Genomic DNA, 23,626 nt, shown 5'->3' with positions numbered 1-23,626 from the left:
CCAGACTTCTTCATTAACAATGTAGGTCTTTCCTGCCGGAATTATAAGCTCCGTAAGGACAAGTTCTGGTCTCTCTTATTCACAACAGTATTTCCAGTGCCTAGCACATAGTAGGCACTGGATACATATTTGTTAAGTTCACCAAATAAACTAAGTCTAGAAGGAGAATTTTGGAAAGTATAGAAATCTAGAGCAGTGTTACTCAAACTTTAACCCCAAAACATAGACTTTGAAACCCAGTTTGAAAAAACTGCATTAAAAACTAAGCTCTGTCCCTCTAGGAGGCTTAATATGAATGTAATCTTAAGCATAGAAGGACACGTAGTCACTGAAATCATAGCCTTACACAATTATGAGGTGGATGTCCAAGTACTCCAGATTACATTTATGAAAATAAAAACACAACCTTAGAAAATTCTCAGAGAATCCCAAACCCCTGAAACAAATCTTTCGATCCTAGTTTCAGAAATGCCAATTTAGAACAAGTAATTCAGAAATCTCCTTCACTTTATCGTGTTAATGAGAACTGCAAAAAGAAATTAAGTAATCCTTTTTGCTTTAGAATTTGAAAAATAGAAACAAAGTAGTACAGTAAGATATGGACCTGGAAACACATCTTGTTTAGGCTAATGTAGCTCACTTAAGTGTGAACTCATGTCAGAGGCTCCCAGGGAAGGAACACCATGTGTGTCAATTACATTTCTGGTCAAATGTATTTAAATATCTATCAAAATTCAATTATGAAGACCCAGTAAATAATTTCTTCTAAATTTGAAAGGAAGCATGATACATAGTAACTTCAGTTTTTCCCTGAAACTTTCCCTTAATCATAGTTTCAATATATTGATGTAGCAGCCTTCACCTCATCATGTGAAGGCAACAGCAAGCTGAGTCCTGTCGCAGCCTCTTCGCGGACCACCTTCCTGAGTAACCTTAAAGCACGTCACTTCCATTCTCTGGACTGTGCCTCAGTCCTCTTATCTATACAGAGAAAGTATTAAAGTTTTAAATATTGAAATTGAATTAATGACTCTTGGATTTTGCTACCAAAGTACTGTTTTTAAATACTCTCCAAGCGAATATGTATATTTCTAAGCACACAGAATTTTAACTTAAAGTCAGATATAAACTTTTTTTTATTGCTGCAAAGACTTTCATTTTGAAGTCTGACATGTCCTGTTATTGGTATTTGTTCGGCCATTTGGATAAAATGGATGTGTTTGAGACTGCCTTGCTACACATGTTATTGTTTGGTTCTAAAGTTTTGTTGCCTTTTGTTCGTTTGCCAGAAGAAATTTAGTCTGCTAGCAATTTCAGCCTAATTTTGGAGTCAGATTAACAAATAGGTGGTTTTCTGTTCTTTTCTGTAGACCTTGTCTTCATATCTCCATTCGCCAAATACTTGAGTGTTTACTGTCTGCTAGATGTTAGGACGAAGAACTGTAATGTACAGTCCGAGAGCTTACAGTGCAGTTGAAGTCTGTAAACACACAACCAAAGTTAAAAAGCTGTACGAGACAACACAGGGGATAGTATGCAGTGCAGTACTTGATTGAGTGTCGAATGACAGAAGCAGACAATAAGTGTGATAACTGCAAGGGAGGGAGAGATCTCAGCACAGTCCATACTGTAGTAGTTGAAAGACCTATCTAGACTTGGAATTCATGGAAGCATTCACTTCTGAGCCAGATGCTGTATTCACACTTCAGTCAGCTAATCTGATGCACTGCAAAGCCCATTCTCAAGCCCCATATTTTTGGGTGTTCTCCAAAAATTTGCCTCTTGAGGTTTGGCTTTATGTCTTTGAAACAGATGTGTACTTTTAGCTCTCCCTCAAGTTGAAATGCAAGGTGATTGTATGACCTGAAAAACTTGTTTTTGCTGGATCGATGCTGGTTGCCCATCAGGTAAATTTAAAAGTGGTAGGGAGTCTTCTGCCTAGCAAACAAGATGATTAATCTTTTAGGGACTTTGCTTAGATCTGTTCATCATAATTCATCATAATCTTTGGAACAAATATTGTACTTTAGCAGACAAATCACAGTATAGTATATGTGGTCTTCATTTTAGCTGTCAAGACTTGTCATTATTTGTCTGTGAGAACCAATAGGGCAAAGATAACTTGGAGCCCAAAGATACCATTGTCCCTGTTTAAGCATTTTAAGACTGTGTATCTCTGAGGACTCTTCTCTGGTGTTTGCAGACAAGACTTTCCTTCTGCATTATCGTTGAAAGATTTTCCAGAAATACGGTATACCACTCAGAGAGTTGGTAAGATTTAGTGAGATTTGTCTCCTTCCATTTCTGTTGTTCTAAAGTCATTGCCACCCGAAAGCTTGTGCGTTCCAGTGTTTTTGTCTGCTTGTGAATCTGACAAAGGCTTGATATGTATCCTAAAAGAATAGACCGTCCTAGACTCCTAGCCATACATTTATATTTAGGCTTTCAGTTTTGGAGGTAAGGGATCTAGTAAGCACATGTTAAAACTGTGTATGGGGCTTCCCTGGTGGCGCAGTGGTTGGGAGTCCGCCTGCCGATGCAGGGGACACGGGTTCGTGGCCCGGTCCGGGAAGATCCCACATGCCGCGGAGCGGCTGGGCCTGTGAGCCATGGCCGCTGAGCCTGCGCGTCCAGAGCCTGTGCTCCGCAACGGGAGAGGCCACAACAGTGAGAGGCCCGCGTACCGCAAAAAAAAAAAAAAAAAAAAAAACAAAACTGTGCATGAACAGGCAGGCATCTGAGTTTATTTCCTGGAGTTTTGGGAAGTCTACTGAAGAGTGGAGTGAAATATTCTGGATCCTTCATTAAGAGGATATATAAAAGGAAAAAAAATTAGAAAATCCATAGTACAAAACAGTGTAGTTCAATAAAACTTTCTGTAATGGTGGAAATGTTCTGTATTTGATGCAGTTCGGTGTGATAGTCACCAGCCACATGTGGCTGTTGAGCTTTTGGAATGTGGCTAGTGTGCTTGAGGAACTGAATTTTTAATTATATTTCATTTTAATTAATTAATTTTTAAATTATAAATAACTACATGTGGCTGCTAGTGGCTACCATATTGAACAATGTAGGTAAAAAGTTATTATTCAGAATATTAAAGAAGTCTTTATTTTATGAAAGGATTCTCTTGGCTATACACTCAAACCTCCAAAAGGAGCTCAAAGTTTCTTCTTCTTGCCCTCCCTGTCTCTTTACCCCTGAGGAGGAGGAACCTCGTAGAATTCAAGAGATATGGTCCACCATCACAGGAAGAGGAACTTTTCCTGTAAGGAATAAAGTAGTATAACCTGAGTTGGCTGGAGCAAACCATGTCATATTCTTGGTTCTCTAGGACAGTGCTGTCCAATAGAACCTTCTGTGGTGATTTGAGTGTTCCGTATCTACACTCTCCAGCAGCCACTGTGCAGTAGCCACTGGCCACAGGTGGTGATTGAACACTTGAAATGTGACTGTGAGACCAAATTTTTAATCTCAATTAATTTAAATTTAAATAGCCATATGTGGCTAGCTAGTGGCAATTACATTGGCCAGAACAGCTTTGGAATAATGGCGATCAAACTTTTTTGCTTATGTACTCCCCAAAGAGTTTTGAAATCCGTGCACTCTTGAACATTTTAAAGCTGACATTAAAATTTTTTCATCATATGTTTGAAAGTTTATGGGAAATTAACAGGATATAGGACATATTAAATCTAGTATGAGTAAGATGAGAATTGGCTGTAAAATTTATTGAATAATGTACCCTGAATCTGAAAGATTCACTCCAATTCTTATCTATAGGTTTTATCAAATATACCTTGAAAATGTTGATGATCAGACAGTATTCCACTTACATTTAAAAATAAACAGTATCACTAGCCTATATTCCTTTGGCTATTCTAAATTCAGCAGCCAAGCTTCATGCCTAAAAAATACATGCAAGACTGAGAATGACAGGAATCCCTAAGGTTTAAGGTGCCTTGATCAGTCATTAAAAAAGGCATATAGGTACCACAATTAAAGACCACTGCTTTAGAACTTTGAGCGTCTTTTTGATATCCTTCTTGGTAGATGTAGAGGGCCTGGGCCCTCGAATTCCACTGTCCATAGGAAACAGGAGAGAGGTGTGGAGCTTAACGGTTGGCTGAAGTCCAAGCACCTGGGGGAGGATTTGGAAATCTTAACCATTCCCTGTCATCAGACTCATCTGACAGATTCATCACAGGGTTTCTTTAAATACTAAGGTCTGAAATAAGGACTTCATTTCTTTTTATTATTCACCAGCAGATACTCGAGTGCCTCCTGTGGGAGGCCCTGGAAGTACAGCAGTGTACCATTTACTGCCAAGGCGTCCGCCTTCCAGGGCAGGAGTCCGGCTGCTAAAGCGCCAGTACTGTGACCACGGCCCGGGTGTTGTGTGGACATTAGGCTCATGGTGCTGCAGGCACACACAGGGAGGGCATGTCAATTTAGGCTTTCAGGAAGTGGATCGCGAGGGTGAGGGGGGACTACCCTGGGCAGAAGAGAATAGAGATGGATCACTAGTTGGGGTAAAAGCCCAGAGGCAGCATGGCCTAGAGTGGTGCAAACTGCAGATACAGTGAAATCTATTTTGTCCAAGAATCCAAAGTTGGAAGCATCCAAATAATGCAGTTCCAAACATTTTAAGTGATCAGCTATTTAAAAAGTCATGCCTTTCCGTTGAAGAACAGTTTGCCGTAGCGCATGAAGGTATGCTGTAGACACCATGAGTGACTGTTTGGTGGTGTCATCAAGGACCTTGTCGAAGGGTGGAGCCGATAGTTTTGGGATAACCGCGGACATACCAATTCTAGAAATTTATATGTTTTGATAAATAACTTTTATAGTTTGAATTGCAGTTATGCAAATACCCATTATCTAGCTCATTCCTTAATTTATATACTAGAAAGAAAAAACAAAGCAATGCATCATTTTGAACATACAACAAGAAGAAATATATTTTACCCTGTGGCCTAGTACTCACGTAACATACATATATGTGCATAAATATATACATGTATATGTATAACTGAAACAAATTTCACAAAATAATGCTTATATAGCATTTACTATGTGTCATCCACTGTTCTTAGTGCTTTACAAATATTAACTTATTTAACCCACATAATGACACTATACTTAACTGTGCAGTACTCTCTGGTATGTTCCACCCTATTTGAATGCAGATCTTCTAGCCCCAGCGCCTCTTGAGTAACATAAGTCTGCAGTGCAGCATGTGCCGGCACCTGGCAGGGCCTCTTTCTCCAGCTCCCCACCACCACCCCCGGCAGTGCTTTTCAGCATTGCCTCCCCTGGCACCCCGGCCCCTCTGGTACGTCATCTTTCCTCTACCCCAGCCGCACTCTCAGTGTCTTCGGAAGTTCCCTCACCTAAAACAGGTGCAAAGAAGACCTGGGAGGATGGGGGCGACCGCACCCACTGGTATTGGGCAGCGGGCTTACTCCTTGGGGACTGGCAGCTCAGGGTCACGTTGGTCCCCACGTGGGGCATGCCCCGGAGGCGGCAGGATGGAGGAGCTGGAGGAACTGGTGGAGGGGAGACAGGTTAAAAACTCACATCCGGGGGCCAGCGGCTCCCCTCCCCCGCTCCCACACACGGACCCCCCGTCACTCTGTTTGCCCCTCCCCCAACCTTCACACTCAGTCGCTTGGGGGAGAGACCTGCCCGACCTCCCATGGGTGCCTCTCACTTACCCAGCACAGTGAGTTCTAAAGTCTTGCTGCTGTGACCTCGAACAGTGCCTTGACTGTCTTGCAAGTTCACGGAACAGAGGTAGGGTCCGGAGTCTTTCTCCTGGAGGCCCTGCAGCTGCAGTGACACATTCCGGGAGGGCATGGGGTAGACCAGGGATGCTCCAGGTTTGCTTGATGTGACCCCACTGATGTGTGCCAACACCTGGTGGGCGGGTGTCACACCTCCCCATTATTACTTGTCTGCTCTGTGCCCAGGGCTCAGCTAGTCCCCCTCCCCCAAACTGGGGGTCTTCAAATGCCCCTCAGCTGCACCACCCCCTCTAACCTCTACCAGTTCTCCATTCACCCCTGTCTCTCTAGCTACCATCTCACTGCCCTGGGTGCTCTGCACCAGAACAGGTCCTGTTCCCCTGGGCGCTGTCTCTTCATCTCCCACTTGGGGTGTTTAGAAAGGTGCCCACAACTCATTAAAATTGCCCAACATACTGATGGGCCAGAACCTGCAGTTAGATAAGAGAGGAATGGAAGAGAATGAGGTGAGATCAAGTTGAGAGATCATTGTGCTACTGTAGACTTAAGGTATCAAAACTCCAGAAACATCATTAAGGTCATGTCCCAGATATTCTGGTGAAATATTTTCTACTGTGTAGTTCTAGACAGCTGGAGCTTAGGGTTTGAGGGAAAGGGTGAAAGGAGGTGGGAAGCAGTAAGAAATGAGACAGGAGACATAAACACGAGGTCAGATGATGGGCTAAGGAGTTTGGACTTTATCCTAAATTATCAAAGAATTTTCAGCTGGGGAGTGGCATGGTTCATCTTAGGTTCCAGAACTGGCTGTAAGGCGGAAAATGAATTGGAAAGGGTGAGACTGGAAGCACAGAGACCATTTAGAGCCTCCTTGCAGTGAGCTAGACAGGAGGTGAAATAAAGCAGTGGCAGTGAAAATGAAGAGAAGAGAACAGATTTCGGATATACCAAAACTAGTGGAGCTGTTTCGGAGAATCTGAAAATTCTAATTTATTGGATTTATTAGATCTTAACCTGGCATACAACTCACTATGTACTTCTCTACCAACTCACCCAGAGGATTCTTAGTTGTAGTCCTCAGAGATCATCACAGTACCTCATAGCCGAAGTTTTAAGAATTGGTTCTTTTTTTTTTTAGCCTTGCCACATGGCACGTGGGATCTTAGTTCCCCGACCAGGGATCAAACCTGTGCCCCCTGCAGTGGAAGCGCAGAGTCCTAACCACTGGACCTCAAGGGAATTCCCTAGAGTTGGTTCTAGAACCCAATGAGATCCAACTAAAGCACTGTTTTAGGGCAGTCCTGTCTGTGTTACATCCAGGCTACATACAGACTCTTTTGATTCAGATCTAAAATTTCAAATGTTAATTGTCATGCAGGCACTCTGAAGTCTGCTCATATCACTAGGATGAGGTGGAATAGCAGTCCCCTGTCCCCTACCCTTTGGATGGTTGTATCTGTGTAATGTTTACAAAATGTTAAAAAAAAATGGGAGAAAAAACTTCTTGAGTTTCAAAAACAAAGACCAGTACCATAAAAAGCTCTAGATTTTAGACAGTTGTTAGGATTGCCCATTGATTATTAGGTAGTCTTTAATCTTATTTCTGTTGTGGGGATTATGCAATGTGTTCTTCTGCCTGCTGTTTACCATTGCAAAAACTCCCTTCAGTGTTCAAAATGAATGCTTAATGACTCTGTACCTCGTGTGCTGCATATGTTACAAATTATCTGGGGTTTGTAATCTAAGTGGCGTCTCCCCCCTATTGTTCTGAATAATTGAAAAATGTCTTCATATTGGAATAAGGCATGTATTTAAATCTGTATAATTCTTACCTATTCGTAGTTGAGAGAGTCCTTGAGAGCCAATGGAAATACTTTTTTTTCTTGGCACCAATCAAGTGAGTGTTACCTTGTCACTTAGTGGGTGGGATGTGGTGTTATTTCTTAGTAAAATACAGACCTGTGTTTATTCTCAGACATCTTAGGAATAACAGCCATCATCTTATTTTTATATATGTGTTCTTGGCTGTATTCATAAATTACATTTTTTGAGCTACCAAATAATACTTCATTCAATATAAAGTGATACAGTAGAATGGAAGTTATTTACCTAGATATGTTTTCTAGTTGCATTTTCTCAGCCTGTGTAAGATGACTTTGTTGTAATAGCCTGAATTTTTGAAACTCACAATGTTGTTTCTCTACTATCTACCTTCAGATTACTTCATTTATCCAAAAAGTCAATTATGTTTGTACTTGATATTAATAAAACCAGAATAAAGTTCATACCTACCAAAACCTGCTTTTATCATTATTATTTAAAATTTACAAATACTTTTCTCTGAATGGATAGAGCTGGTTTATGATTTAGAAAGAAGAGTGTGATAGGTCAAAAAGTACCTTGACCTTATATTTGACCTCTCAACTGCCACATACAGTCTTAAGGAGTTTTCATTTATTCATTCATTTAGCGAAAATCTATTGAGCCACTTCTGGGTGCCAGGTACTGGGAATACTTCAATGAATAAAACTGAAAAAAAAACCCACCTGTCTTCAAAGAGCTTATATTCTGGTAGAAAACAGTATATTTTAAATATGCTAATTCAAAACAACACAATTAGAAAACCGCTCAAATATGATATTCCTTTATATCAGCCTCATTGACCTTAGAAAGTTTGAGCTCTCTACCTTTCATTATGCATAAGAAATAGAAATTCATTTGCCTTGGCTTTATTCAGAATGATTTACATGATTTCATATTACACCTTCTTATTGTGATACGTTCAGTTGTCACTTTTACCCCTCCAAGCAGCAAAGTGCCATATTGTTGGTATTCATGCAGTCATTGGATAATAAGCACGTCTGTGCTGGTCCTGAAGGTGCAGTTTTCAGCAGAAATAGGTAACGTTCCTTCTCTTTTGTGCAAACTAGCAAACATGGTTAATAGTTGGACTTGAGAAATTAGAGTTGTGCCAATTTTAGAACAATATAAAATATTTTTAATATAAATTACGTAAACCACATTACAAAATTAAGAGAAAAAAGCAAGGGAAGAATTTTACCCTCTCCACTGTAGCATAACTACGTATCTGTGAAGTGTTATTTTTTAAGAAGTGGTGAATCTGATTTTAATTCCAGTAAAATTTCCATGCACCAAAAATGAGAGGTGTACATGCTTTTTGTTTTATTGAACTCCAAGAAAATATAAAGGTCATTCATACTTCTTATTTGATTCATGCCTGCCACCTGCTTCTTGCAAACAGGTTGCCCAGTGAGTGAGACCAAATCCTCACTCTGGATGGGTAGTTAGGATTCCTTTTTTCTCCCTTGTTTATGTATCAGTGTGTTAGTCACCATATTCTTGCTAAGACTATAAACCTTTGAAGATGGTTAAATGATTGGCTTTTAACTATAAATGAATAAATATGAAGTTGAAGCTGCGATGACAAAGCCAGATGTTTATGAAACTTGACTAATGTGTGGCAAAAACATGTTTGTATAACAATGTTACTTAACATGTAACAAACCTAAATCTAAACTTTTACTTATAGATTTCACATGTTATTAAACAAAACCAACTTTATACAATATTTTTTAAGTACTAATAAAACTAAAAAACAGAAAAATCAAGTGAGCATTCTTTTAATATTGGATGGTGTAGTTCAGCTGAAACTTACTTGCTTTTCCAAACAAGGTTCTGATACTGACTGCTACAGTAAGGTTCTTTTGAGTTTGTTATTCTTACCATGTGCTTAGTGATAAAACTTTGCTGCTACTTTTTCTCTACTTGAACTGACCTTTACATAAGGCACCTTGGTCTCCAAATGGTCGGACTATCATTTTTGTAATAATAACAAATAGTTAACATTTACTGAGTACAGACTATTAAGCAAACACTGTTTTAAATGCTCTGCTTGAATTTTTTCATTTAACACAACAAATCTATGATGGAGGTACTGTTTTTAGCTCCACTTTACAGATGGAGAAATTGAGGCAGAGAGAGATTAATTTGTCTAATGTCACAAAGCTAGCAGGTGGTGAAGCCAGACTAAGGAGTGTGACTCCATGCTCTTAACCACTTGATTATACTGTCACCTTGTGAATTATCAGCCCACCTTTATTAAAATTTGACAGTTGAACTAATATTTTGGCAACAATGAAATCATAGTCATAAATGCCAAAAATACCAAAATCACATAGCAACACCCAGATGGACATCATTGTGCTCATACATGCTTCTTGTCATAGAAATGAAAACACAGATTTAAAAAATTCTTGCAGATAATTCATGGTGTCCTAAGATTGTAAACACAGTGAGAAACATTGATTTGGAAGTCCCAAGGAAGAATTTAAAACAAATGTTGAAACATAAGACTTTTATTGTAGAAGGCTCATTCAGTCATGCATTCAAGCCTTTATGTACGTGATGGTATCTATTGGACTACCAACTGCTCTTAAAGGAAGTAAGTTTGACATTACAGAAGGAGAAACATTTACAAAGTAGAATTACTTTTTGACAGTAAAAGTGGGTAAGGATGTGGCTTACCAAAGGAGGCCACGGAGTGTCCATTATTTTATGCCTGCCATTGTTCACCTGATGTGTAAATGATTTGGATACTCTTCTTAGAGATGATGAGGATGAGACACTGTCTTGTATAATATAGATATACAAAGAAGGGAATATGCATATGAAGAAAGCTAAAAATAGAATCAGAAAATGAGAAATCAGAGTACAGGGAGTATAGCAGGTAAATATGTTTACTTCAGCTAAATAGTAAAACGAGCTATGAACTTCCCGGCAACCGTGGCAAAAAGGTAAATACAGTGACTTTCTGTACTTTTCAATGTCTGCAGGAGAGAAGCATACCAGGTCCTAGTTTTGAAAGCTAAGATGAATTTGCATTAAGGACACTCTGATAGTGACCTTGGATAAGCTCTTACCTTTCTCTTAGTTCTCTTTTCTTTTACATAGCGATGCATCACATATCTTCTGTGATATGTAATATACTGCCCGGACCCCTCCTCCAGGAATGAGACACTGGTGCATCTCCACCAGCTGCCTGGAGCACTGATTGGTGATGGCTTCTGGTTGGATTTCTCCCAGGACTTTCCCGTTGCCCAAGGTTAGGCTCCCTCTCCAGTGGCATCCAGGACCCAGTGATTGGTCAGTGCTGAAATACAAAGGTACAGCCTCCTTGCCTCAATCCAGGGCAACTCTGAAGGGTCATCCAGGTTCCATACTTCACTTTAGGATTAACCGAGGCCTCTGCTGCAACCGTGAGTTACTTCAACTCGTCTCTCTACCCCATCCTGCTCCTCGTTTGCTCACAAGTGCTGTTCTGAAGAGCCCTCCGCTCTGAGCCTCCTGCACGGTCTCCTCAGTGTCTGTTTCCTGGGACCCTCTCTTTTAGCCTTATTGTAAAAATTAGAAATAATAAGTGTAAACTGCTTACCCCAAATCTCAGCACATGGTAGGCACTGAGAAAATGGTAGTTATGGTTTACTTTCATTGCATGGGACATTGAGCCACCTGTGGAAATGTTTTGATTTTTGTAGAAGGTACAGACATTTTTTCATACGGTGATTGCTTTTAGCAGTCCTCATAAAGGTAAGAGTAAAATATAAAAATGCTACCAAATGAGCTATAAAAAGTGTTATGAGTACCTGAATTTCTTTCTAACAACTTCCTAAATAAGTTCAGGTTGCCCAAGGACAGGCGCCTAAACTTAAAACAGGCTTATTTTCAGATTTTTCATAGAAAGTTTATATGTCAGGATGTGAAGATGTATTCTTTTCATGCATTTATGACCTATAGTTTATACCATGTAAATGCAAAAAAAAATTTTTTTTAAACCCTTTTAAAGTAAGTTAATATTTACCAGGTTTTAACAGTCGACTGAATCTTGACTTAATGCTTGTACCCAGATATCTTGATGGAGGATTTCTAATAACCTTACTTTTTAGATGATTTTATCTTAGATGTCCAAATTACTTTTTTTTACAACCAAATACATAAAACTTGCTAATGGGAAAAAATCTGTATTGTAAGTTATCTTTGCATCATAGATGGTAGTTTTTAGTAACAAAATAACTACAAAACAGAGAATCACATGGTCACCATACGAAAGGAATCAAGTGACCTGTTTCAGGGGTGAGCCTGCTCTGCATAAACATTGGTCTCATGAGTATAAGAAAGTACCTTTGTGTTTGGGAAGCCATACAATATTGTAATGATAAAGGTCCGTGAGGATTTTTGGAATGTGTGTGTATGTGTGCACGTGTAATGCCTAACCTTTAGACACCGCTGATTACAGAAGTCATTGCGTGATGCACGGTGTTTGTATGGCAGGACTTTAAAGATGAATGGCTGTCACTGCTGTCCTAGATATATTTTAGGTAATTCTCTTGAGTGTGTTTTCTAGTTCTCACATACTAATAAAAGTTACCATTTTAATATCATCCAAATACTACTTCTAGGTGGTGCCGTGGGATGGGAAGTACTGAGAAAAGATTCAACAGAGATGCTAATGTAGCAACGTCAGAGGTAATATAGGAGGTCAGATGAAAATAACCTCTAATTCAAGTCAGTGCTTTACCAAACAACTGATTTCTTTTCCCTTTTAGGTGGGAAGTTCTAGATACATAGTGTTATCTGACTATGTTTGATGACTAACTACCTGCTGCTTTTGTCTGAAATAGTTAAGTAGTTCAGTAAACCGTAATATTTTTACCTGTCTTGTTCTAAATGGAGAAGCCCTTGAAGATGTCTAGAAGGGTTCTTGTATCCCAAAGAAGCCCTTAAACATGACCATACATACTAGGTATAGATTATCTAGTATTGCTGCCAATGAGATTTTGTATGAGTATCTGTATGATTTACATACAGAGTAGAGTTAAAAGCTTTATGGCCATATGAGTATAGTTCCTTGAGCAACGAAAGGTATTTGGTTCTGACAATTAGTATTGTCCTCCTTGAGGGCTTTTTTCTTCATAATCTGAATGGATTAAGACCCTCAGCTCCTAGCATGGAGGAAGCTAGAAAGCTTAGGAGTTGATACTCAATGAGAACAAAACTTCCTGAATGATTTGTTCTATGCAAGTATTTCTCCCTCATGAAGACATACTGACCAGTTATAGACACAAAAGTGAGTCGTTGATAGGCAGATTCGGGATGAAGTGCAGCTGATAGAATTCAATCCTGGACAGTTCCCCACAAAGACTAAGGCTCCAGAGAGGCAGGAGCTCTTGGTTTCTGGTGGTCATTCTTCTGTCTGGCCCTGTTAAAATCCAGGAAGCAATTGAATCCTTTTTCCTTTTCTGTCTTTGACAGAACTACTGTCAAAGAATATTATATTCTTGAATATTTTATTTAATTTGTAAGGCATAAGAAATAATAAAATTTGGACAGGGTTACAGAGCTCCATTTGGCAGGTAATCCCGCCCGCCCCCCCAAAGAAAGTGTAACATGGTAGATATTTAAAAATAGCTTTGCCCTCTGTTGTTAGTCCTCCTTTGTTACAAAGAAATTAATTTGCTTTGCTAATTATAACTAACTGTTTTATACCCTTTAGGGCTCCTACTTTTTTCAAAAGGTTTTAGGAGTCCTACCTACCTTGGATTTATTGATTTTTATAAATATAGTCCATCGTTGTGGTTAACCAATGAGTTTCCTGATTTTCTTTGCTAAAAAATGTTTGATCTTCTTGGTAGTGATTTACTACTTTAAAATTACCTCAATTCATTTAATAAATATATATTGAACAATCCTTATGTGATAGGCACTATTCTGGACTCCGGGAAACAGCGAACTAGGTAGACATAACCCCTACCTCATGGAATTTACAATCTAGTGGAATAGCTTTCTTAGGATACAGTAACATTTTGTGAGTGGCATTTGGTAATTTTTCTATGCAAATCCCTTTTGAAGGAATACTCACTTGTCTTGGGGCCTCCACTCGCATTTGTTAATTAGACCTAGATGATCTCTAAAGTTCTTTTCCATTCAAAACTTCTCTAATGTTTTGGAGGTTGGAACCTGGTTTGCTATCAGAGCGTTGGGCAGCTCCACCCGCTCTCTGTCAATCAGTGTATTACAGAAAGTTTTAGAAAAGAGGCACTTGGCAAGGATGGTGACACAGATAGGTAATTAATAGTATTAAGTGCTGCAGGAAAGTCAGATGAGTTAAGGACAAAGTTTGAGGACCGTTGTTCTTAGTAATTAAGAAGGCATTGCTGACCATGACAGTTTCAGTGGAATAATGGATCAGATTTTGATCCCATTGAGTTAAGGATTGAATTAGGGTAGACATTGCCTATTCCTTTGAGTCCCTTTAGTCTTCAGGCAGTGTTAAAATGGGGAAATGTTAAGGCTTAGCCATTATCCACTAAGGAAGGTAGTCAAGATTTACTTTCCTATACTTGTTTCTAGGTGTGTGCGTTTCCCTAAGTTGTTACCTTAGGTAATTTATCTAGCATCTCTATTGATAAGTTAATCAGATAGTGAATGATCAAGTACTATGTGATACAACTGGAACAGGTGATCAACATGTTACGAATCATTTATTATTGTTTAATTGCCACTTCAGAAAAAACATTTCTTCCCCAGCAGGTAGAAAAAAAGCGCTATATTTTTGTGAAGAGTAAGTTGATATCCTTGTATGCTTTTACTGATAGAAATTGTTTCTTTCAAGAAATGGCAATTTTGCTAATTTATCTCTTAAAGGAAATATTAATGCTGCTTTATCTAAATGAGCAGGATACTGAGGAAACTGGAGAAGTTATTCTTGAACTGGCCCCAGTCTCCAGACTCTCTTGTAAAACCTATGACACACACTAAGTCTACCTCATTTTAGGGTTTCTGACTAATACCTATTATATTTTTTTACGGAAGAAACAACCACATGGCGTAGAGCTGAGTTTCTTAACCGAAGGTTCTTGTATGAGCTCTTCAGAGAGTCCATGTTCCCCATGACATTGTGTGGAACAGTTTTGTATGTGTGTTCTTCTGGGGAGGGAATCCAGGACTCAAAAAAGTTAAGAACCTCTGCTCTGGAGTGGAAAAGGAAAAGGAAATCTTAAGAATAAAAAGGTTTCTCACTTGCCAAAACTTCTGTAGCACTAAGAACCGGGGAGTGTGAAACAAGTGCTGTGTTTTTGGTTTTGGTTTTCCTCTTGGGGTTTTTGGTTGGTTGGTTTTAAAGGATTAGGTGATTGGAAAGTCAGTTTGCCAAATTTTAATGTACAGAAAACCTAAGAATGCAGGTAGTAAAGCTGCTACTGGCCCCAGATGGATTTTACCTTAAGTGACTTCCTCATCATTAGTTACAGCTCTGTGTCAAAAATATATATAGCAATTTATACTATGTCCTTAATATCCCTCTTACTGTGCAGAAATGTTTTTACAGTTGTCTGCCATTTCAGGGGTTTTTTTCCCCCTGCATTTGTGCTCACAGAAAATAAAACTTAAGAAATCTTGAGTCTTTCTTAGAGATATTGAAATAAACTCAGTATTGTTCTGTTGCCTCAGTTAACTAAGAGCAACTAATTGCAACACAGTAAAGCAGGAGCTTTAGTTTAAAGGAAGAGGATAGATCTATTTCACAAAGGCTTCTTTTGCTTTGCAGTACGCATCTGCTTAGGCTGAGGTACTGTTCTTAACACTTAGAAACAGTCACTGGAGATTTGCTCCCAGTGTAATTTCCCCTATCTCTTGTGGAATATAGTATGTGATTTTTAAGATTTTGTTTGCAAATAAGTATATTCTTTATTTAATCATTTGGGTTAAAGAATTTTAAATTTAATCATATTTAGTTGGCAGAGGGTTAAGATAAACTATAATATGTAAGTCATTTCTCGTATGGCCAGTTTGACAACGACATTTGAAAATCTGTTTCACTGCTTGTTTTTTCTTATAACACTGTTTCCTGCTGTTATAACTAAGCTGTCCTCCCTGCAGTATGACTGTTTTCATCTGACATCTTAGACTGATCATGCCGGTGTTTTCTAAACAACACGTTTATATGGCAGTTATGCCTTATTTCTGTTCCTCCCTGTTACATACCCTGTTCCATCGATAGACAGTTCTGTTAGAACAGTGGTTTTGTCATGGTGATGATTTTATGATTGTATGAAATGGGGCACATTTTGAGAAAATGATTGAGCCAGTAGCAGAATTGGTTGGCATGTGCTCATATGATTTATTTAGCTTGCTTCCTACTTTGCCATACCAGGGAGGAATTCTATTCTCCCCACTTCTTGAAAGTCAAAGGAGGGATTGGAGGACACTGAAACAAAAGAAACCTTATTTGTATCCCCAAAGTAGCTTATATAATATCAGGAAGGGCTTTGATGAAACCACTGGCCCTACTTAAAGATCTTATTTTCCAAGCCTTTCATTATTTTATTTGCCCTTTTCTGAACTCTACAATTTCCCTCTCTTGTAGCTGGTTCGATGCCCAGAACTGAATGCTGTGCTCCAGCTGTGGCCTCACCGGTGCTGAATAGAGAGGAAGAGCCACCTTCATAGCTTACATGTGATTCCTCTGCTTATACAACCCAATACTGGATTTACTTACTTTGGCAAGATAGTTGCATTGTGCACTGTATTTAATGTTACGTGTACTGTAACCCTGGGTCTTTCTCTGCATTGCTGCCGTTAAACCCCCAATCCTGCCAATCTAAAACTCCTGCCTTTGTTTCCCTGCCCCATCCCCTACCTCCAGACTCCCCTTACGTTCATCCACAATGAATGTCATCTTTATTCTTTCATTTTCTTTCACTGTAATCTTAAACTTTGGCAAAACTTTCCCTCTGTCTATAAATTGTCAGTTGTCAGCCATCTGATTTTTCTCCCTGCTTTGGTAATGGGACGTCCTTCACGTCTTTCCTGTGGGACTTTTCCTTTCCTAGTCATTGAACACTTGGCACGGTGGATTTACCAAGCATTCACTTGGCATTTCTTCTACATCAAATACCTTTGGACTTCTCTGATCTGACCACGTGGTCAGGTTGTTTCCTATACTTTAGTTCTTCTGTTAAGATTTTTTTGACTTCTCCTGACCTCTATCCTTATAACTTCACGCAGGATATAGTATTATCTCATAGCTCTTGTCCCAGGGAGGAGACAGTAACACTGATTTACCATGGACATTCCTAACAATAAGGAAAGTGTTCTTCTTCAATGTGACTAGAATAGTCTTTAATAATTTCAAGCAAATTCTTTCCCTTCTGAGATCTTAATTTTTAAAAAAATGCTAGAGCTAAGTGACTAAATTTCTAAGATGAGTGAGGTAAAGGAAGAAGGAAGAGAAACAAGGTTTTTGTGTTGAACAGGAAATGGTTCTCCAAGGAAGCTGAATTGAGGTTCTTGTTGGGTTTGGTACAGCTGTCCAAAATGGGAGGCAAGACTTCGTTTTTTCCTAGATTCCAGAGCATTATCTTAATCTAAGATTTACAGTAGGTGTTAAGTTGGTTTATTTAGGACTGTTGACAGAGACACACAATCACTTAGTTATATGCTTTGGTTAATCATGTAGAGTGTGGAAAGTGTAACCTTTTCTGATTTATTATGGATGATAAGAATTGGAAGGTCTCCATATGTCCTTTTTATCCATTTCCAAAGTCCCTCTCGTTTATCTTAATACCAGTGTTTCTTATAGTAGCAGTCAAGCTGATGTTTAAGTTCTTGCTTTTTTTTCTTAGTTGATATGTGCTATTTACACAGCCTCTCCTTGGATCTGTGGTCTTTACTGAATCCAGAAGATACGTCTTTTGCATATTTATGTCTTGAGAGAGTTAAAGTCAATTTGGAAATCTTTCAACACATCAGATGCTTATCATATGGATTTAGGAGTTACCAAACATTTTGCATTCAGACCCCTAATAGATATTTTACATATCAGCATATTGCACTATTAAAGTGTATTTCAAAAGTACACTACAAAGTAAGAGGGGGCAAGATCTGTTAGGCTTTTTTGATGAAATATAAAATATATCATCTGACTATTCTTCCATATCTAGAACGCTTAGATATTTCTAGTTTCCTTATTCATAATTACACAAGCCAAGTGAAATTTTAAGCTCGATTCGGTGGTTTCAGAGAAAGTAAATCTTTTCTGTGGTTTCCCACCATATATTGTGTCAAAGATTGGTGGCTTTGCTTACGCCTAGGTCACGTCCTAAGTGTGGCCCCTTCCTTCAAAGGAATGTTAGTTTTATTCCCTGACTTCTGAAATAACCCTCCATGACAGATCCAGCTGGGCTCTTTTGTGTGCTGAATGCCTTTCTCTAGGCGGCCAGTAAGTAGTGAGCAGTGGCATGGTTTCCATCTCCATTTATGGCCTTGGAAGGGTGACAGGGACATGGCTGGGACTCTCCATTTACGGTCCTTGCAGGAGCTGAGAAGAGTGGCTGGGGTGTTCTTGGAGGGCAGAAAGTAGACATTGTGAGATAAAAATAAATAGGAGATGTTTGCAATTCAAATTCCAGTCCCTGGGGGGAGGGCAGAAGGCACCGGGAAGGGGAGTGTGTAGGAAGTCAGATGAGATCTGCTGCAGGCATTTGTCTCCTTCCATTGGAAGGGTTGCTCATCACACGTTTCCCAGGTTCATTTCTGATTTGTTCCAGAAAGTTGTGTGTTACGTACTTGTGACTCTCCTTTACAAAGAGAGAGGAGGAACACTAATTAAAGTGTGGCAGAAACCTAACTTCTTTAAGGCATCATTTGAGGCACCAGAAGAAATCTCCAGAAAGGGAGAATGAGACAGGGGATAGGCTGGCTGGTTTTAGGACGGGGTGACTCTAGTCACTCCTCTGCTTTTGTCAGAGGGAGATCATCATCCGTGTCTTAGGTTTATTATTCCTTTTGCCCGTCTGGATTTCTGGCCTGGAGGGACAGATCTGCAAAGTATTTGACAGAGTGTCTTCCTGTAGCTTATCAACTGCGATTTAAAGGTACTGAACTTCCGAGGAGGCCCGATAAAGATTATTCAGAGTTGGTTTTGTTTGGCGAGAATAGAGGACGTGTTGGCTTATGGAGAGTCATCTCACATTCAGGAGAAGTTTATAGTCCGGCTCATGCGTGTAAAGTAAGCCTGAGGTGAACTTGTTTGGCACAGCTGAGTTAGAAAGTATTTGGAGCCACCAGAGAAAAAGGGTCTTGCCTGTCACGAAAATCCTCAGAGTAAAACCTAGTAGAGTGGAGAGGAGAGTAGAAGGAACAAAAGGAGACAGCGATGGGACAGAGGACGAATGTAACTAAACTAAATTTGGAACTAAGGCACAAGGACTGGGACTAAGTCCTTGATTTATTTTTTGAAATGTCGTGTAAGATAGCATAAGATGTACCATGAAACGAAGGAAATCCTCAGAAATATGCGTTAGAAGACCACGAAGCAAGTTGAAGCGTTGTGCAAGATAATAAAACTATCCAGGTTTCATCTGCGGATTTGCATAATGATATTTGCTGTGTGCTACAAAAAAGAAGTGAAATAACACCCTTCCACCTCACTTCCCCCGCAAAAGGAAATCATGGGCTTCGTTTGTCGGTGTGTTTGGCTGGCGGTTTGTGTTGGTAGAATAGACTAGTGTTATCACTGGCTAATTTTTAGATGTAGGTATTAGTGTATTTCTTGATGATTGATGTCTGAGACTGGGAATCTGTAGCATTATTGATTTGATCTCTTTTAAATTTTAGCAACTTCCCCAAAGACAGAGTGAGTTAGTAAAGATTATGGACTATGTAACAAGTTTTACCAGCTGATTTGTTTAGGCAATTGTTTTTACCCTGTGTTCCTTCTTATCAAGGGTAAGGAAGGTTATATTCTTTGCTTTGGGAAATTCTTCTTTCTGTCCTCCCTCCCCTCACTTTTTCCAAATTCTGGGCACAAATAGCAGCTCTTTCTTTTCTGTGGCAGGTGTGCATCCTATTGGCTGGCTGGTATTTCTTGTTTTCCTTTTTTTTTTTTTCCTTACTCTTTTAAAATGGGGGTGGGGGTGTACAAATACGTGTATGGGACACATGCAATAATGTTTTAATGTTTCTTGTTGTTTAATGGATAATTAATTGCAAAGTAATTGTTTGAATTATAACATGTTTGAGTAAATGCTAAATTAGTATTTTTTTCTAATATAATCATGAATTTAAAATCTAGCATTCCTGTAACAATGTGTCTGTGTTTGTCTGTCTGTGTCTGTCTAATAGTAATTAATATCTGTGGTCCGTACCTGGAAGAGGAAGTACAGCTTTAAAGGAATAACAAAAGACTTTGTGTCTTAGACCCTTCGCAGGTGTTACAGTCGGGTGAAAGAACATGGTGTTGGGAAAAGAAAGAGCAGTTACACATTTGAACAGTTGGAACAGGTGTTTGGTCAGGGAGGATGGGATGCTCAGCCCTGCCAGCCTGTACTTATTAACAGTAGTGGCTTGTACCAGGAGCTGGAGTCAGATGGCAGCACTATGGAGGAGTATTCACAGGAGGACTGGGGAAACCACAGTCAGGATCTCCACGGCTATCCAACAGATCAGGAATTGGGTAAGAGAGCCAGTATCTATGTTACTTCTGTGTGTGTGCACGCGCATGCGCGTGCACGTGCATATACATATCTTTATATGTGCACAGGTACTTCATATCTGTAATATCTTCTTATACCATTCCCACTGACAGCACAACGCATATAGCCAGTCTATTTGGGGCAATTTGGGCATCCTTAAACTACCAGCCTAGTGTTTAGTGACTTGGGTTCCACAAAATTCCTAAAGACAGAAGAATTCCTAATTCTGAGCTGCACAAGGAAGCTCAGTGACAGGCTACGCAATTGAAAATATCCTGCACCTCTTAGTTCTAAGATGACTGCTAAGAGTGTTGACTCTTGGCTCGACTGGTATAGCTATAACTGTCTTTTCCTTCCTTTATCCCCAATACTTTTATTTTTCCTGACTGTGATTTGCAAAAGGTCCCTTTCCAGGCTTCAGTCTGAACAATCAATGAAGGGAAGCCTTGGTTTGAAAGGAGCTGATATTTGAACATTATCAGGGATCATACTCCTTCAAACTCTGTAAAGGATCCCATCCCAACAGTAGCTGGAATGATTTATTCCCAGTCTTCACATTAAAAATGGAAAACAAAACTCCTGGCCATCAAATCTAAACTTGTGTGGACTAATTAAGAGGGTATATGTAGTTGTTTTTCTTCTTTCTTTTCCGTAAATGCTCCAATTTTAGTTTTCATAATTTGCAAGTACTAATCAAGTTTCTGCTGCAGCCTTTGTACATTCATAGCAAGTTGTGTAATGAGTGCTTACTTATAAGTAAATGTTCTCGCTCTCCAGTGAAATACTCAGGTAGCCCCCAAGGAAGGATAAGTAGGGTTGGTACTATAAATGTGCCTCCCTAGCTTAAGACAAAAGCCAATGGGCACTATGTTACAGAACTCCTGATGACAGAGAAATGCCTAATTCGAAAGAAAAAGGATTAAATGTTAATATTTCTTGTGAATGCTGTATCTAAAGGAATCTCTCAAATATCAGAAGAGAGAGGGAGCGAAGAGGTTATAAAACTGTAAGACTAACACAATGTAAGAGAGAGAATTGATGACTAGAAGGATAAGAAGGGCAGATGCTAAGTGATCACTACCTCTTAATTTCAAAACGGTACTAAGATCTAAATTACTTTGGCATCCTCTAACTCTGGTTTTGCTGGAGAGAGTTAAGTCACCTAAACCTTTGGGGGAAAAAATGACATGCATAGTATATATTGATCCTGATATTAGGGGAATAATTGCTCTCTAAAACCTACATAGAAAGTCTAAATAGAACAGAATTATTTTCATTCTCGTTCCTTTAAAAATCATGTTTGCCATGAAATTAAGCTTTAAGCTCCTAGCTAGAAATCCACTGGTGACCTTGAAGAATTTTATACTTGTAGAGCTGGTTTCTGATCTTGCATATAAATGTATGCATCTCATTATGTAAGAGTTATATTTATAAATCTGGCATTGGACAGTGTTTGACACTGGAATTAAGTTCTCGCATTGGAAAGCATGGAACAAACAGTAGACATACAGCTGCTTAGCTACATAAATGTATGCCACCACTTAGGAAAATATAACTTTTTTCAAAACCTCTGTTTTTCAGATGAAATACCTGTCACAAAGAGAACATTAAAAATAAAACAAGAGTCTTCTGAAGAAGCACAGTAAGTAGATGTTCCACCTTTCTACAAAGTGTATTTACCTAAGTTTAATGACAAAAGTCTTGCTGTAATGAAGCATGCTATGAGAGTTACAGCCATGCCACTGAGAGAGCATGTCTAGTTGTTCTTCCTCATCTTTTTAGCCTAAGTTTTCCAGTGGTTAATCCAAAATGTTGAGAATGTTGTATACAACAAGAAGAAATAAATATATGAAAATAAGCGTGTTTATGGTATTTTCCTGTGTGTGCATGTGGTATTTGGATGTTTAAATATGATACAGAGATAAGTCACAGGGCCCAGAGTTTGTCTGGGGTTAAGTGAAATGATAGGAGGGCCAGAGGGATACTTAAACTCCTTATAATATTCCATTTTGGGACTCAAAAAGCAAGTGCTTAGGAACTACAGGGGAGGCCCAATTGACGTAACTAGGGATGAACTCAAGCTTCACAGAATTGGTGTCCCCAGTCTCAGACCCCCTGAACGTTTCCCACGGTTGGAACTTCAGAAATACAACAGACAGTTCTCAGGAACTGTTTCAATAACTGGATATAGTTCTCATTGTGCTCCATAGCTGTGAATAGCTCATCTGAGGTTTGAGCCCAGGGAGCTTCAGGCCGAGATCAGATCAGTGGGGCAGGAAACTGACAGGCTCTGCAGAAATGTCCCGTGTGGCTGTCTCTACTCCAGGTTTCAGCTCACAGGGTGAGAGGGTTCTAAGAGGCAATTCATTTCCCAATGCAACAGTTTCCTCAGAACTGTTCCTTATTGATGATTTAGGGCTATGACAGTGCTGAATAAAATAACTTCATTTGGGCACGGGATCTTTTCACTCTAGGTTTAGGTGGGATTAGCCTGAACTAGCTGATATAGCCTGTAGTCAGATACACCACCCTTCACCCACGAAGAAGAGTCACGACTTATTTATCAAATACCTACTGTATGTCAGGCATAGGAGTACAGCAGTGAGCAAAACAGACAAAAAACTCTGCTCTCCATCCCAGCTCCTGAGCCGAGTCCTCCTTGAGATCAGTGAAATATTTTAAAAGAGGACAGGAAGAATGGTAGCTATGAAAGATAATTTTTCTTTAAAGCATTGACCCATGCAGAAACATGGTCCTATGTCTTAGCCTCACAAGCACCACAATCTAAATATTAGAAAAGTGATCGAGTGCCTTTGTGTACTCTGAGAAGAGGAGCAATCTCCAGAAATGCAGTGATTTCATCCTGATGGCCACTTAGATACTTGAGTAGCTTTCAAGACAAACTAAAGTGTGGAGGATAAGTCCAGGGCAGTCTTTGGTTCAAGAAGCAACTGATAACAAAACATTAGCTCTTTGCCATCTTGAAAAGAAAATCAAGGAAAGTAAGAGAGAATGACTATGTGGAAGGTTCCCCAGTTTGTTCCAAAAGCTCTTCCAGAAGGTATGAGCATTTAAGAATAAAGTTTCCAGGATCTGTCGCCTTCCAAGAAGCTGTTAGCAAACCACCATTACACCCTCTTTTCTTGCCTGTGTTTGATTGTATGTGAGTGTGGTAGTTGAGTATTTTTGTAGCTTAAACCTGTGATTGATGTCGAGTGTAATTGTTTGTTGCTAAGTTGATACTTAACAAACCTCAGTCTTCCAACATCAAAGTTGTACCCTACCTGAGAAATATCCTCATATAAATGTACAAATCATCATGAAGTATCCGTT

General features: G+C 39.3%; 2 protein-coding genes across 9 annotated transcripts in view; one reads left to right on the top strand and one right to left on the bottom strand.

The window, feature by feature from the left end:
• The window catches only part of MSANTD2 (Myb/SANT DNA binding domain containing 2), a 29,356-nt gene that overhangs the window by 2,570 nt on the left and 3,160 nt on the right, over positions 1 to 23,626 (top strand). Inside the window, exons 1-4 of one of the 8 annotated variants that reach the window (XM_060160657.1) lie at positions 12,122 to 12,287; positions 16,186 to 16,275; positions 20,175 to 20,274; positions 21,875 to 21,935. In XM_060160657.1, coding sequence (XP_060016640.1) covers positions 20,199 to 20,274; positions 21,875 to 21,935 — 137 coding nt within the window. In that variant the 5' untranslated portion in view covers positions 12,122 to 12,287; positions 16,186 to 16,275; positions 20,175 to 20,198. Of the gene's footprint in view, positions 1 to 12,121; positions 12,288 to 16,185; positions 16,276 to 17,767; positions 19,482 to 20,018; positions 20,275 to 20,695; positions 20,905 to 21,874; positions 21,936 to 23,626 lie in introns of those variants that run through there. The other 7 variants (XM_060160655.1, XM_060160653.1, XM_060160654.1 and 4 more) reach the window with 7 other exon arrangements.
• On the bottom strand, positions 4,413 to 5,897 carry LOC132525930 (endothelial cell-selective adhesion molecule-like). The gene is made up of 3 exons (XM_060159502.1): positions 5,718 to 5,897; positions 5,394 to 5,549; positions 4,413 to 4,420 (listed from the first exon to the last, which is right to left on the bottom strand). Exons 1-3 carry the CDS (start codon positions 5,857 to 5,859, stop codon positions 4,413 to 4,415), a joined length of 306 nt encoding a protein of 101 aa, XP_060015485.1. The 5' UTR covers positions 5,860 to 5,897.

This window comes from Lagenorhynchus albirostris, chromosome 9, assembly GCF_949774975.1.
Source record: "Lagenorhynchus albirostris chromosome 9, mLagAlb1.1, whole genome shotgun sequence".
In the NCBI taxonomy this organism is placed as follows: Eukaryota; Metazoa; Chordata; class Mammalia; order Artiodactyla; family Delphinidae; genus Lagenorhynchus; species Lagenorhynchus albirostris.
Note: the sequence above shows the minus strand (reverse complement) of the source record. Positions and strands in the feature narration are given on the sequence as shown.

Excerpts from the sequence above, each read along its gene's own strand:
- LOC132525930 (XM_060159502.1), bottom strand. The coding sequence starts at position 5,859 with ATGCCCTCCCGGAATGTGTCACTGCAGCTGCAGGGCCTCCAGGAGAAA. Across the intron at positions 5,550-5,717 it reads TTTAGAACTCACTGTGCTGG|TTCCTCCAGCTCCTCCATCC; the intron begins GTAAGTGAGAGG and ends CCCCTCCACCAG.